This window comes from Anoplopoma fimbria, chromosome 10 (genome assembly GCF_027596085.1).
Source record: "Anoplopoma fimbria isolate UVic2021 breed Golden Eagle Sablefish chromosome 10, Afim_UVic_2022, whole genome shotgun sequence".
NCBI classification, from domain to species: Eukaryota; Metazoa; Chordata; class Actinopteri; order Perciformes; family Anoplopomatidae; genus Anoplopoma; species Anoplopoma fimbria.
This window is the reverse complement of record NC_072458.1, coordinates 16,885,055-16,898,538: the sequence shown is the minus strand read 5'-3', so window position 1 is coordinate 16,898,538 and position 13,484 is coordinate 16,885,055. Positions and strand designations below refer to the sequence as shown.

The following is a 13,484-nucleotide window of genomic DNA, read 5'->3' as shown; positions in this document are numbered from 1 at the left end:
GTCATTAATGTGGCAAAGATATTCCAAATGACAGGCTTTAAGCTCATTTAAATCCAGATCCAAAATCTCCTTGAAGCGATTTGTTTGTTGACTTCAAGGTCAGGCATCTCTGTGATGACGATGCTCTCAGTCTGAGTTTTTGGGATGTTCATTGACTTTCTAATTGATTCAAACAATAAACGAACCCGGTGAATGAAGTGTTGTTGCTGCCGACATTATTCTTTAGTGATTCTGCTCAGAGGCTGTCGGCAGGCTTGACACCACTCATGAAAGTCAAGTAGGTTTGCAGAAAAGATGTCCATAGAAATCCAAGCTTCGGTGGTTCAATACCATCCTGGATTTTTTCATCTGAGCACAAAACCTTACGATCGGGGCTTGATTATGTCCTGTATGAAAGACCTTTTTCGTAACCATGGAACATTGAGCCCTGATTCTTTCAGTAAACACATTTGATGGTGGCAGGGTCAAAAGAGATAAAAAATAAATTAAAAAAAGTTTTTTGTTGTCCAAGATTCCCCAATGTAGAGAGTGGTTGACCTTGTTGTGCAACAAGCTATAATAATCATCCAGCTGTCGGTGGGTATCAGTCGTGCTCTGTAAGGCAAATGTTTTGACAGCTGAGATCGGCTCCAGCACCCCTGCGACCCTTAACTGGATAAGCAGGTTACGGAAAATGGATGGATGGATGGATGGATGGATGGATGGTAAAGACACAAATGAAAAATCAAAATACTCCTTTATCACCACATTCTCTTTTGTTTCTCTGAATGTATAGGCAAGTGTTCCTTAGAAGAATTGAAAAGATTGAATTGAAAATCCCATTGTTTCAGAATCCAATCTTTTGTTGCAATTATTTTACCCTGTCAGTCAGTCAGTCTGTCTCATCACAATGCTCTCTGATGGATGATGTTTGAATACCTTCTTTGATGACAATATAGAAATCTGCAGATGTTCTTTTGTCCTTTTTGTATCATCAAAACGGCCTACACACATGTCTTCTGGTCAATTTAGGCAGTCTTATCATGAGCTGGAGATGTTCTGCTTTGTAATCTTGCTTACATTTGAATATTCTCTTTGGGCTATCACCGCATCTAGAGTCACAGCCTCTGTAAGGCGTCTCATTTGAGAAAAAAAAAACATATTCCCATTTTGTAATCAGAATTTATTTTCCGTTTTCTTTAGCTATTTCTTTTGAATGTTCAGTCAGCCAAAATGGAGGGAATAACCGGCATGACTCTGTTCTTTGAGACAAGCTATTTCTCTGTAAGATCTTTAAAACTCTGTTGTGGAGATCTGGGTGACCTCTGATTGAAGATCTTGCTGGATCCTCCTCGAGCGAGAGCTGTGGGGGACCCACTCCATGCCTAGTCATGCGGGCTTCTTTTCCGCTTCTGTCGGTGCACATACGGACACTGGCTCCCTGGTGGTGTTACGGCCTCTTGTCAGACTGTGCTGCTCCACGTGGGTCCGACAGGGAAGGCAAAAATCCCTGAAGCACCGCTTAAAGTTTTCATCCAAAAATGCGTAAAGGACAGGGTTAAGGCTGCTGTTGGTGTAGCCCAAAGCGATGCACAGGTGCCAGCTGGCTATCACGAAGGGGTTCCTTGTGTCGATCTCCACCATGGTCTTCACGATGATGAAGATGTGGATGGGGGTCCAGCAGATGATGAAGGCCGCCACAATTACCAGGACCATGCGGGTGATGCGGCGCATGTTGCGGTCTTTCTCCTTTGAGCCTGAGAGCAGACGAACGCTCTTCAGGCGCAGGATCATCAGGCCGTAACATACAGTGATGACCATCACAGGAACCACGAAAGCGAAGATGAAGACACAGATCTTTGTCACCGTGTCCCAGTACCAGTCAGGGTCAGGGAACTTCAGCATGCACATGGTTTGACCTGGAAATAGGGCAGGTAGAATTAAAACATTTTTTTATAATGTAGGGTTATGGGAACAAGCAGGTTTAGACAGATGCTGGCTAAAGCTACAGAGAAACATACCCAGCTTCCACCTGCATGTGCTACTGGCCCTTCCACCACCCTGACTTCCTCTACTTTATGCCCTGTTATACTTATATTAGGAGTTTGTTAACATATAAGTACTCTCTAGTGTGTCTCACAAGCCTGAAGCTTGGGAGCATGTTAAGCATTGAGCATTTACTCTTAGTGGACCGTTAATTACTTCTGTTGCCACCATATGGGTGCACAACATAGTAGGTGCTATGGGTCGATGTTCAGGTTGTCGCTCTTACAAGTCTGTTGTCTTTTTCAACTTCTCCAGGTTATGCCGTTGGTCGACCTCTGAGTCTTGAATCACAGTTGGCAGCACCAGGATATTAGGAGAATTAATCTACTATTTTAGTCCATATGTGTTACTTAATGCTTTACACACAAATGTCTTCATTGGCACCAGAGTATGTATATAAGAAGTGAACAGAGTCACATGACGTCACACATTGGTTTGTTGAATACAGTTTTTGAAGCCTAGTGTTCGGCACTTTGTCCGTTGCCATCTTGTTATATTTGCAACCAGGAGTGACTCAAAAAGGTGGAGCTAGGTACAACTGAATGCTGAATAAGACATTTTTAGATGGTCAAAATATTACATTTATCTTTCATGAACTGAAACACACTGTGAAAGGGTTAAAGTTGTAAGATGAAAACATGGACAACTCCCAGACCAGAAAATGGCGTGGTAGTAAACTGTCTATCACAAGGTATCCTCGTCCTTAAGCATTCACTGCTTCATGGTCTACTTCACTCTAAATGGGACAATAATTTATTAAATGCACATCATGCTGTATTAAAGAAGACTTGGAGTCAGCGATTGACACCATAAACTCATGTTTAAATGTTTACTGAGCTAATAAATCAAGTAATAAGTAGGGTCATATTCTTATAGACTTCAAAAAGAATGCAAGTTTAAGGCATTTCTGCATTGGGTGCACTGTTCAGACCCAGAGGTTTCCAGCTGATTGGCACTGAACATTGGTATTCATTGACGTAATCGTCCATTGCAGATTCGCCCTACAGGAAGATGATTCCCAGGAATACTGGGCTGTTACAGACCATTATCTGTTATGCACATTGATTTTCTCCTTTAAAAATTCATTACAGATATATTTTTCAATTTCAAGGTCTACTTGGAGAGGAGCTGTGACGGTCTCCCAAAGACATTGATAATTTGATCTAATCGAGGCTCATCATTCATCATGCCTTAAAACTTCATGCAGACACACAAAATAGATGTTGTGACACCGGGTGACTAGTAAAGGTAATACAGTTCAGGGACTACCCTGGGCTACTCATGTAAGTCAAATATTAACCCCCTGTTTGGGATTCAATGAAGAGATGTTTGGATCCATTGGTCAGAAGCTTTTCCACTCACTTTGAGAATCCACAATGGATAATTTGGGGTCATGGGTGGGACTGGATTTATCATCTATTTTATTGTTTTTTTTCCTTTTTTGTGACATGTAAGCTCTGATGAAGTTTCAATGACGAGAAGCTTGGCTTAAAAAAATAATTATGTAGATCAGAGCAGGAGTTTTCTCAAGCACTTTGGCACAGGTTCAGTTTGGGGAGCGATACAAATCCAACTCTTTGTGGCTCACCCAATTCTTGAAGACGGATAATACTTGTATGAAGACTTTACTGAATATTAAGAGATGAAACAATGGAAAAGAACACAATCTCACCATTATCCTTGTCTTTGGTCACAGCCATGACCATAATGGGCACCCCAATTGCAGAGGACAGGACCCAGATGAGCACATTGATCATTTTAGCCTTGACCGGCGTCCGAAACTCCAGCGCTCTGACTGGGTGGCACACAGCGATGTAGCGGTCCACACTCATCATAGTCAGGGTGAAGATGCTTGTGAACATGTTGTAGTAGTCAATGGCAATAATGAGCTTGCACAGGAGTTCCCCAAACGGCCAGGTGTTCATGAGGTATTTGGCGCTCTGGAAGGGCAGCGTGCTGGTGGCGAGGGCGTCGGCAAGAGCCAAGTTGAAGATGTAGATGTTTGTGGCCGTCTTCATCTTGGTGTATCTAATTGGGATCACAAAGCAGAGAAAATGTGTTTGCAATAATCAGCAGCGGTAATGAATGCAGCTTGTGCAGTGTGGAAGGCTCTGTTATGGGATATGGGGATTTGAAAGTGATATTCACTATGCGGCGTGGTTTTTGTGGCTTAGATGCCATCGCAAGCAGCCTACTTGCAAAAAAGCACTAGGGAAATGTGAAAAGAAAATACGACTTTAATTGAGGTTCATATATATTGTTTGTGCCCCTGCTTTTAATGTGGGACTGTGCTTTTTTTCTTTGAATGTGTGAGATGCAAATATGTATTAAAAAAAATAATGGTCATCAGCACTGAACTCATTTTATTTGCTACAGCATTGGCTTATTGAGGTCGGAAATTTCCCTCTGGATATTAAAGCTTATTTTCACAAAGGCTTCTCTCATCAAAAACCTTACAAGATACTGAACATAAAGCTTAGCTGCTCAAAGAAAAAGCTCAGTTTTTTTATAGTATTGCTTCCAAATACTATCCAATATACAGTAGCAGTCAAAAGTTTGGACACACCTTCTCATTCAACTGCTTTGAAGAATCTAAAATATAAAACATATTCTGTTTTGTTGAGCATTTGTTTGTTTACCACATAATTCCATATGTGTTCCTTAATAGTTTGGATGTCTTCAATATTAATCTACAATGTAGAAAAAAATAGAAATAAAGAAAAACCATTGAATGAGAAGGTGTGTCCAAACTTTTGACTGCTACTGTACATGCATAGCAGACTGCCTAAAGGCCCAAATGACAAGCATTAGAGACCAGAAAATGACAAAATGTCATAAAGATATACTGTTGAATACATATAACAATGCTGTTTATGTATTTTTTTCTGATACTTAATGCTATGGAACACTTTGGTTTGTTTTTTTTGTTTAAAATTGTCTGAATGAATGAGTATAGGTCGATAACACAATACATTTTAATGGAAAATAGAGAGAATAGAAGAGAAAAATTGTTGTTCTGTTCCATTAAATACACCGAAGTCTGATGTCTAAATGGATGTGTGTATTGATTTCTCTTGTAGTGATTTCACGCAGCCTCTATAGACAATACTAGGGGTATTAGTGGTGGAAGTGATGGCACGGTGTAGCCGAACCCAGCACACAAGCAAAAATATTGAGTTCTTAGAATCACTTGTAAGCACTAGTGGGGAAATATTTTTTGAATCACAAATAACCAACCAAGGCAACATGAAGTAAATTCTCTAACAAGGGTCTTCATGTCGGAGTGCTAATTCGAAGAGGCAGGACTTAAACTCAGAAAAACCTGTACCGTGGTCCTGTCTTTCAGTAGAACAGACTCTCAGCTTATATCTTGCTCCTTGAGGAGAGCTGTCTTGTTTATAGAGAAGATCTTTAAACTCGAAGGGTTTTCAAGAGCTTAACAGATGACGTCAGATGACATTTTTGGGAGTTGGTCCATTGATGATATATTAGTGACTGAACTCTTTGGGCTGTAATTTTGTCTGATATGATAATATCTGTTTGATGTGAACGCAGGCTTCAGCTGAATCAGAAATTATAATTACATCGGTCGTTCCATTATTTAACATCTGCTGAGTCTCACCACAACTGTCTGTGTCTCCTCTGTTCAGTTGAAGGGGAATCCGGTTTAAAAAATCTAAGCAGCACATTAAAGAAATAACGTTTACAAATTGTATTTAAGCATGTAATACAAGCCTTTTTGATGTGATAGAAGGAAAAGTGTAGGTGTAATTAACTAAATGTTCCATTCAAGTGAGCCATTATCAGCAAGCTGCTATTGTGAATGCTTGACATGGCTTACTGGGGCACTAAAATAATACCAAAGCCTCCAGTCAGACTGGGAGGTGGGGTGATTTTAAAATGACCTGCGTTGATCAGTCCTTGTATTTTAAAATATTTTTAAAAGTGGGAAATGCTGCTCGTTCTCTTTTAAATAAGCTATTTGTGAGATTTTTGTCTTTTGTATTTAAATTGAGTAAATAAAAAAATACCAGATTCCTGAATTTGCATATATGCCAATATCTAGAGCTGTCACCAGTACATTAAAACCAAGTCGCAGTTTTAGTTGTGTGATTGTCCAGTGTATAATATAATGCCAAATTGCTGACGGAATCGGAAAAACTCCTAATAAATGATTCATCGGAAGTCACATAGGATTTCAATGTGTTTCATGTCCGTGTATTGGGATCTTTTGAGCTTTTGGTAGTTACGTAAGGGCTGTCTGTGAATCAAGTGCAATATTAATGTTAAGCATTGATGTTAAATGGCATCAGCCTAACAACAAAAATCACCAGTTGGAGTGTTGTATCATAGCCGTTTTATGAGACAAAATTTAAACTCTGTCATAGTCTCATACAGTTAACAAACAGTTAACCGCTGTCTGTTTACTTTTGCATCTCAATCTGTTTGAAGCCTTTGATTGAGCACCTAAAGCCTGTTTTTTGACATGGGGAGAGGATTATATTTGAGCGTGTATTGATCGTCAGTCACTTTAATAATTGAACCGTGATTCCAAAGAAATCTCTTTCCCTACTCCCTAATCCAAACTGACGAGATAGGCCCACACACTGTATACTGCTTTTCGGTGCCTCAGTAAACGAAAACTGAGATGACTGAGCCTTGATGTTACACCACTTAATCTTTATAGCATGTGGAGATCAGAAATGAAAATGTGCGGAAGGGGCTGTAGAAATAATGCAAGCCTGCAGCTTTTTACTGTGTGTACATACAGATATTGTATATCAGAGGTAAAAGTAATTTAAAAAGGTGTGTGTAGTTCTTTTGCTCTGAGATGGTATGTCAAAGCCATGCTGGCACTCAGTGTCTTGGTTGGATTATGAGGATACAAAAGAGCAGCTGTGGCATTTAAAGTAGACAGAAGTGGGTAGAGGGGAATGCTCTTTTATGCTTTTAAGAGTGCCTCCTCTCAGCAGGTGACAAACACATTAAAAGACTTTAATTTAACACCAAGCCGTGACAGGTGGTTATGTATAAAACAGAGCAACTGTGACTAGAAACTTTATCATTTCCATGTTGTGCCATTGCAATCGCACAGCTTGTCCTGAGGTTATGTTATGGTGAATTGCTCAACGCAAAATTCAGATAGAGGGGAAAGCTTGTATCTTCTTTTTCATGTTACAGTGAAGCACGTCTGTCACACTCTGTGATGGTTTAATTGCCCACTTCCTTCTTTTGTTGTTCTTTCCTTACAGCGGTGAGTCTGTGTCTTGAGGCTGTCATTACTGACCAATCCCTTCCTCGTCACACATGTGTTCTGGTACAACATTAATAAATAAACATCTCAAAAGCAGTAGACCGAAATAATCAGGGTTGTAGGCCTCCAGTAGCAAGTAATGACCATCCTGACCTCTGGGGTCTGCAGGCATGTGACTGATCTCTGCTTGTTTACCGAGACAGAGCGACATTGATCACTGGTTTATTATTCAGCCTGCCATTAATCAAATGTTGCTAGCTCGGCATTATGTAAAATTCCATCTGGCCAGCCAAGGTTTTTGGAGCAATCTATACTTCCCCTAGTGATTTGTTTGAAAACTGTATGATAACACTAAAAAAAACACAAAACACAATGCTTGCATTGGTTTATCCAAAGGGCTCTAGGAGCTGAGTGGACGAGAAAATGTCTACCGTTGCCAAGTTGTATCTAAAGTTCGTCCTTTTTAATGGAGACGTGAACAATGTCTCAATTGCATAAGAATCTTATGGGAGATAAGTTCTTATAAGTTCCATGTCTCCATCTTGCCTTGTTGAGACACTATTGTGTTGACATAATCATTCCATAGACAGACAGAACAACAGACCTTGCAAAGTACTCAAAGATGCTTCTATGGAAGGCTGGTTTTCCAACACAGAAGGTATTTCCAGGACAAGATAACTCACAGACTAACAAGGTTAAAGCAATACCAGTCATACACTTTCACGGCTTATAGTAACTGTATAATTTTCCTGAGGTATTCAATTATATTAGTTTGACTCTTCTGAGACCTTTTACTTCCTTTCGTCGGTTCATAAAAATTCACATTCAGTTATGGAGAATTTGCATTTACATTGAAATCGGTCTTGATTATTTATCTCTGTGCGAGTTGGATCAACACTGCCTGACTACATCAATTCTGTCTCTCCTGTGTTGCCAGGGCTGAAGGCCAATTTACACACACACACACACACACACACACACACACACACACACACACACACACACACACACACATATGGAACACACAAACACACTGATATGCTACTGGGTGAGATGGAAGACAAGCTGTGTGTGTGTGTGTGTGTGTGTGTGTGTGTGTGTGTGTGTGTGTGTGTGTGTGTGTGTGTGTGTGTGTGTGTGTGTGTGTGTGTGTGTGTGTGTGTGTGTGTGTGTGTGTGTGTGTATCAGTCTGTTTATTTCCTGGGCTGAGTCAACAGAGCCATACAGTCCTTCTCCTCATGCTGGCAACAGGCTATCATATTTTCCACCAAATGTCCACTCCCAGTCCCTTAAGAAAAAACACAACAACTCTTTTTTTCTGTGTAGACTCATACTGTAGTTCTTATATCTTTACCAAAATACCATACCAGAAAACCAATATAGCCTACAGTGTGAGAATACTCTCCATTATCTGCTTTGATGACAGAAATGGAACAATAATCCTAAAGAAGCAGCTCAGTTCCACTTTCACAAGAACTAATCCAGCCTACCGCTAGCTGCACACCAAACCGATTTCAAATGGAGGCCACTTGATAATGAATTGCTTGAGCGCTTAGCCACGTCTTATCTAACAGGTGTGGATAGAGGAGAGGATAGCTGGAAGATAAGAGAAGCCAAGTGCTGCTTTCCCGCCCTGCGAGGACCATCTCCAGAGGTGTCAGCCTCTCCATCAGCAATCAGACCGCAGGCCTTCAACGCCACTGCAGCCTAATTCCCACGGACGTGAGCATCCATGCAAACTCTACTCTAAATGGAGTTTGTGTGCACTTGAGTGTCTCTATCCTTTAATAAGTGGGCGGAAATATTTCAAATGTATGGCTTTTGCTTTATTTTTTAACTGCCTGAAGTAGTAGGCAAAACAAATCACAGAAGGAGGCTTTCACTTGGGGTTTTGTTATGATTACTGCTGAAAATATTGGTCAAATGATAGAAGATTAACAAAAATAAATGTTAGCAAGCCACTAATTATCAAACATTTGGTACCAGCTTCTCAAATGTGAAGATTTGCTACTTTACTCTGATTAATATCTTTGGGTTTTGAGTGATATTTTCCACTATTTCTGATATTTTAGAGATGATTTATTGCAAACATAGTTCGATAGTTATTTGCATTTCTAGTTGTTATTTTTAAGATTTTCATTAAATGAAACTAGATTCAATCTTTTGTCTATTGGATGTCAAAAAATAGTAAAAAAAACCCTATTTTTTCATAGTTGACTACCTTCATTAGTATTTACTATTTACAATAATGTGATTACATTGCAATCTGTTTGTAATAGCTGTAAACGGATAAAGAACTTGTTCTTGTAGCCTGTTTGTCGCCCCCAGTGGTTGATTCATGCGTCACCTTGAGCATGAAACAGTCCTGTAACAGAAGCCTTTGGGGCCACAATGCGTCCTTCACGGTTGACAGGATTTACTGTTCCATTGAGCAATGTTGTTATTGGAAGATGGCAGGAAATTCTATGGATTTTAGTGCACAAAGACCTGGCCAAATCAACCTGACATTTTAAGGGTTGTACGTGGTTCTCTTTTTTTGCCTCGGCCATCATCATCTACTGCTGCCATGAGGGTAAAGCACTATATCTAAGTTTGAGTGTGATCTCTAAGTCCTCTCTATTCTGCTGGGATGGTTAATGCGCTCAGCTTCCCTCTGCCTCTATTGGGTCTCTTGCATCAGTCACACAAACATGGGAGCCAGACGAATCGTTGCACACCATTTGATTTACCGCCTTTTCTGAGGTCTCATCCATCTCCTTTTTGTCCCCCTCATATCTCCCTCGCTCACTCTTGCTCTTTTCCTTTTCTTGTGCCTATTTTTTTTTCTTCATTATTCTCACTCCAACCCCCGAATCGAAATAATGGGCAGAGTTGTAAATATTTATGACTTTTTCTGGGTTCAATATTCACAAAATTGCCACTTGCAAAAAAATGCCTTGCTTGTGACTTTTTTTTCTATATTCTACTCAATCTGTTTCAGCACTCCCTCTGCTTCTCTCTTCCATTGTATAATTTAAAGTAATAACAAGAACCATTTAGACCATGTTCATATCTAAATACATTTTATTCTGTCGTGTCATGCTTGTGGGCTGAAACCCCCCCCCGTCCCTGGCTGCCTGGCTGCCACTCGGCTGTGTTATCCTTCTCTGCTGAGACACCTTAAATTAATTCTACCTGCTTGTCTGATTCGCCGGCCCAGCTGCATTAATTAAAGCTTCAGGTGATATCGGGGGAACACGTACTGAACATTTTTGAGATTAGTGTAATTAACATAACGAGTGAAGATAAGCAGAGCTGCTGCAAAAGCTGTTTATTCCTGACAAGCATACAGGGTAGGTCTGGGTGGCTTCTCAGGAAATGACAGTGTGCTTGGATCTAGTGACAAAGTGGGTGTAGGCTTTATTATAATGCTTTTAGAGCATAGGGGGAAGCTGTGACCTCGGACTGACAATTAAACTGCAGACGTACACTAATGGTACAAAATCTGGTTGCTCCCTACAAAGTCGTTAAGCCTTAAAATACCTTAATTTACATCAATTAAAAAGCTTAAATAAATGATGGGTTTAGCACTCTTGTTTATATGCCAGTAAAAAAGCAAACAAAAAATACACATTTTTATTCAGAAACCACACAAAAACCTTGCCTCTGACTGCAATATTCCCCTTCTCTAAAAACCCAAGTGTACAGCTGATGGTTCGTGAGACTCGACTGCAACCAGTCCTTTTTTGGCATAAAACTTTTACATGTTGTTTCTTCATGTTGAAATAATGAAAGAACAATCTCATGCTTTATGCAAGGGGACCACTTCTTTGGGAGGTACGTAGTTAACACGCAAATTCAATCAGGAATTCATGCATTTTTTAAGCCAAGGGTTGCAGAAAATCTCTTTTTTTTTTTTTTTTGTTCATGGCATCAAACCTTTCCATTCAATAACATTTTTCGTTTTGAGAGTGGATTTAGTACTTTCATGAGATGGGGGCAGAGTGAAAGCCAAAAAGCAAGCTTAAAAACAAAATGAAGATTTAAGTTTTTTTTAGATTAAAATGCATCTAAATGGTGCTCATTAGTAAAACTCACTAATTAGTTGATTTTAAATATCGATCATTGATGATCATGTGTGCTTGTGGGTAAATGTAACATACAATTTGGGCTCTGTTCCATTTATCAAGTGCTTTAAAGCAGTTGAGACGCTCAACAGTAAAATGACTGTAATGGAAAAAGAAGTCTTTACCTGACCACCCCGTACATTACGAGGACGTTGCCCAGAAGTCCCACCACGCAAATGACGGAGTAGAGAGCCGTGATGCATATAGCTATGATTATGCCGCCGGCGCTCCTCACTGGACGCTGCGGCACGGTGGAGTTATGCAGCCTGTCGACAAGCTCCTCGTCCGGGAAGGTGACATTGAAGGGGATGACGGAGTAGAGGTCGGACAGGGAGATGTGCGCTCCTGGGACGGTGTACGGCTCCATGCTGCTGCTGCTGCTGCTGCTGCTGCGGTGGTGGTGGTGGTGCTGAAAACTTGCTCACACAATAATCTGAAGGAAGGCAATAATGATCTGGAAGGGGAAATATTGTCCGAATAAAAGTGGAAAGAGATTTGGAAGTTTTTTTTTTTTTTCCCCAAAATGAAGTGTAGCAGCAGAGAGAAATAATTGAGGTGTTTCTTCTGTGTGTTTTATCCAGATAGATGAGGACTGGGGTGGCGGTCAGCTGTGTGTGTGTTTGTGTGTGTGTGTGTGTGTGTGTGTGTGTGTGTGTGTGTGTGTGAACACCTCTTATACTCTCCCAGATCCCCAACTCACAGCCAGCGCGTCGACGTCATGTCTGCGCATTACACAGCCATGGGCGTCAAAAGGGGAATGTGATGGGTGCGCCATACCTGAGAGTCCTGGTTTTGGTCTGGTGGTTTTCAGCTCTACAACTGAGCGCTAATAAAGAAAAGAAAAAAAAAAACACCCAATTATAAGTATTGTGGAAGAAGAAGAAAAACAAACAATGCCTCACACTGAATATTTAGTAAATCATTTGCTCTCCAGGTTTATGAAACCAAGTGCTGTGAACATTTTAAGGGCAGTTGATACAAGATGCCATGACTGCACAAAAGTTAAATAGCTTTGTCTGGTTACAAGCTGTGACAATAATGAACCCAGTTTGCTAACAAACAAACAAGTCCAAAATCGATGAAGTACCCAATTAAGTTATTTAAGGATCTACCTGGCAGAGGAAAAAGGTTTTACAATGCGCCCATGGGAAAAAGCCAAAATCGGTAGTCTCTCCTTATCCACGAAACAAATCGCAAAAGCACTTTAATAATGTCACTGCAAATAAATTAGACAATGATGAATAACATTATTACAGATGAGAAAACCATCTAACTACAGCTATCTATCGTGTGGACTTAATCAGCAGAAGTTGCATGGAATTCAAGGCTTTCGTTGTTTTCTGAGCATCTTAAAGAGTAAATAAACGTCCCTTTACAATGTTATTTCAGTTGACCTCTAATAGTTCAACTTCTGAAAATGATACAGAGACCTACAGGTGTAGCCTAGGTTACTCCAGGATATGATAAGATGACTGCTGGGTTTACAAGTACAACAGGACACATTTCTGACCAAACACAACCAGCTTTTTTTTTTTTGGTCACTTGGGCGCAGCAAAAACAATGGTGAGCAAAACATTTATATTACCAAAGATACTCGATAACAAAGATGCAGCATTACAAGCTCCGCCAATTGTTTGAAATGGTTTCCACTTCCTGTCTGCTAAGTTGACATGTTCATGGCATGTTCGCCACCCATCCTCCCATTATCTTGTTTGGAAGTGTTGTGAACGTTGTGTAGATGAATAGAAACAGATTGAGTTATTCTGTGATATGTATGAATTTATTTAGCTAACTTTATATATTTAACAGCCATAGCATTATGAACAATTGTTATCTTGGGCTTTAGCAAACGTAAGGTGCCAGATCTTGTGAGAATGTGTTGCTGAGCCAGAAAAAGATCTTGAAGAAAGCTCTCTCTCTCTCTCTCTCTCTCTCTCTCTCTCTCTCTCTCTCTCGAGATTTATCTATGTAAAAAATAAATCTGACATTTTAGTGTCAGAATGTTTGAAAGGTCAGTGGCATGTGAAAAGTGGGTCCTATATTGCTCCTCTTGACCAGCTAGTCACTAACTGTGTTTGCGGTTTGGTACGGAGCAAGTA

The 13,484-nt window shown here is 40.2% G+C and overlaps 1 protein-coding gene across 2 annotated transcripts; it reads right to left on the bottom strand.

The window, feature by feature from the left end:
* Positions 1–1,170: 1,170 nt before the first annotated feature.
* Positions 1,171–11,752, bottom strand: oprd1a (opioid receptor, delta 1a). 2 transcript variants are annotated; one of them, XM_054606047.1, is made up of 4 exons: positions 11,516–11,676; positions 10,454–10,461; positions 3,698–4,053; positions 1,171–1,898 (listed from the first exon to the last, which is right to left on the bottom strand). In XM_054606047.1, exons 1-4 carry the CDS (start codon positions 11,525–11,527, stop codon positions 1,369–1,371), a joined length of 906 nt encoding a protein of 301 aa, XP_054462022.1. In that variant the 5' UTR covers positions 11,528–11,676; the 3' UTR covers positions 1,171–1,368. The 2 variants fall into 2 exon arrangements, with proteins under 2 accessions (XP_054462022.1, XP_054462021.1); XM_054606046.1 differs by lacking the exon at positions 10,454–10,461 and having other exon boundaries at positions 11,511–11,752.
* Positions 11,753–13,484: the final 1,732 nt, after the last annotated feature.

Excerpts from the sequence above, each read along its gene's own strand:
- oprd1a (XM_054606046.1), bottom strand. The coding sequence starts at position 11,752 with ATGGAGCCGTACACCGTCCCAGGAGCGCACATCTCCCTGTCCGACCTC. Across the intron at positions 4,054-11,510 it reads GTAATGTACGGGGTGGTCAG|ATACACCAAGATGAAGACGG; the intron begins GTAAAGACTTCT and ends GATCCCAATTAG. Across the intron at positions 1,899-3,697 it reads GACCAAAGACAAGGATAATG|GTCAAACCATGTGCATGCTG; the intron begins GTGAGATTGTGT and ends CCCTATTTCCAG.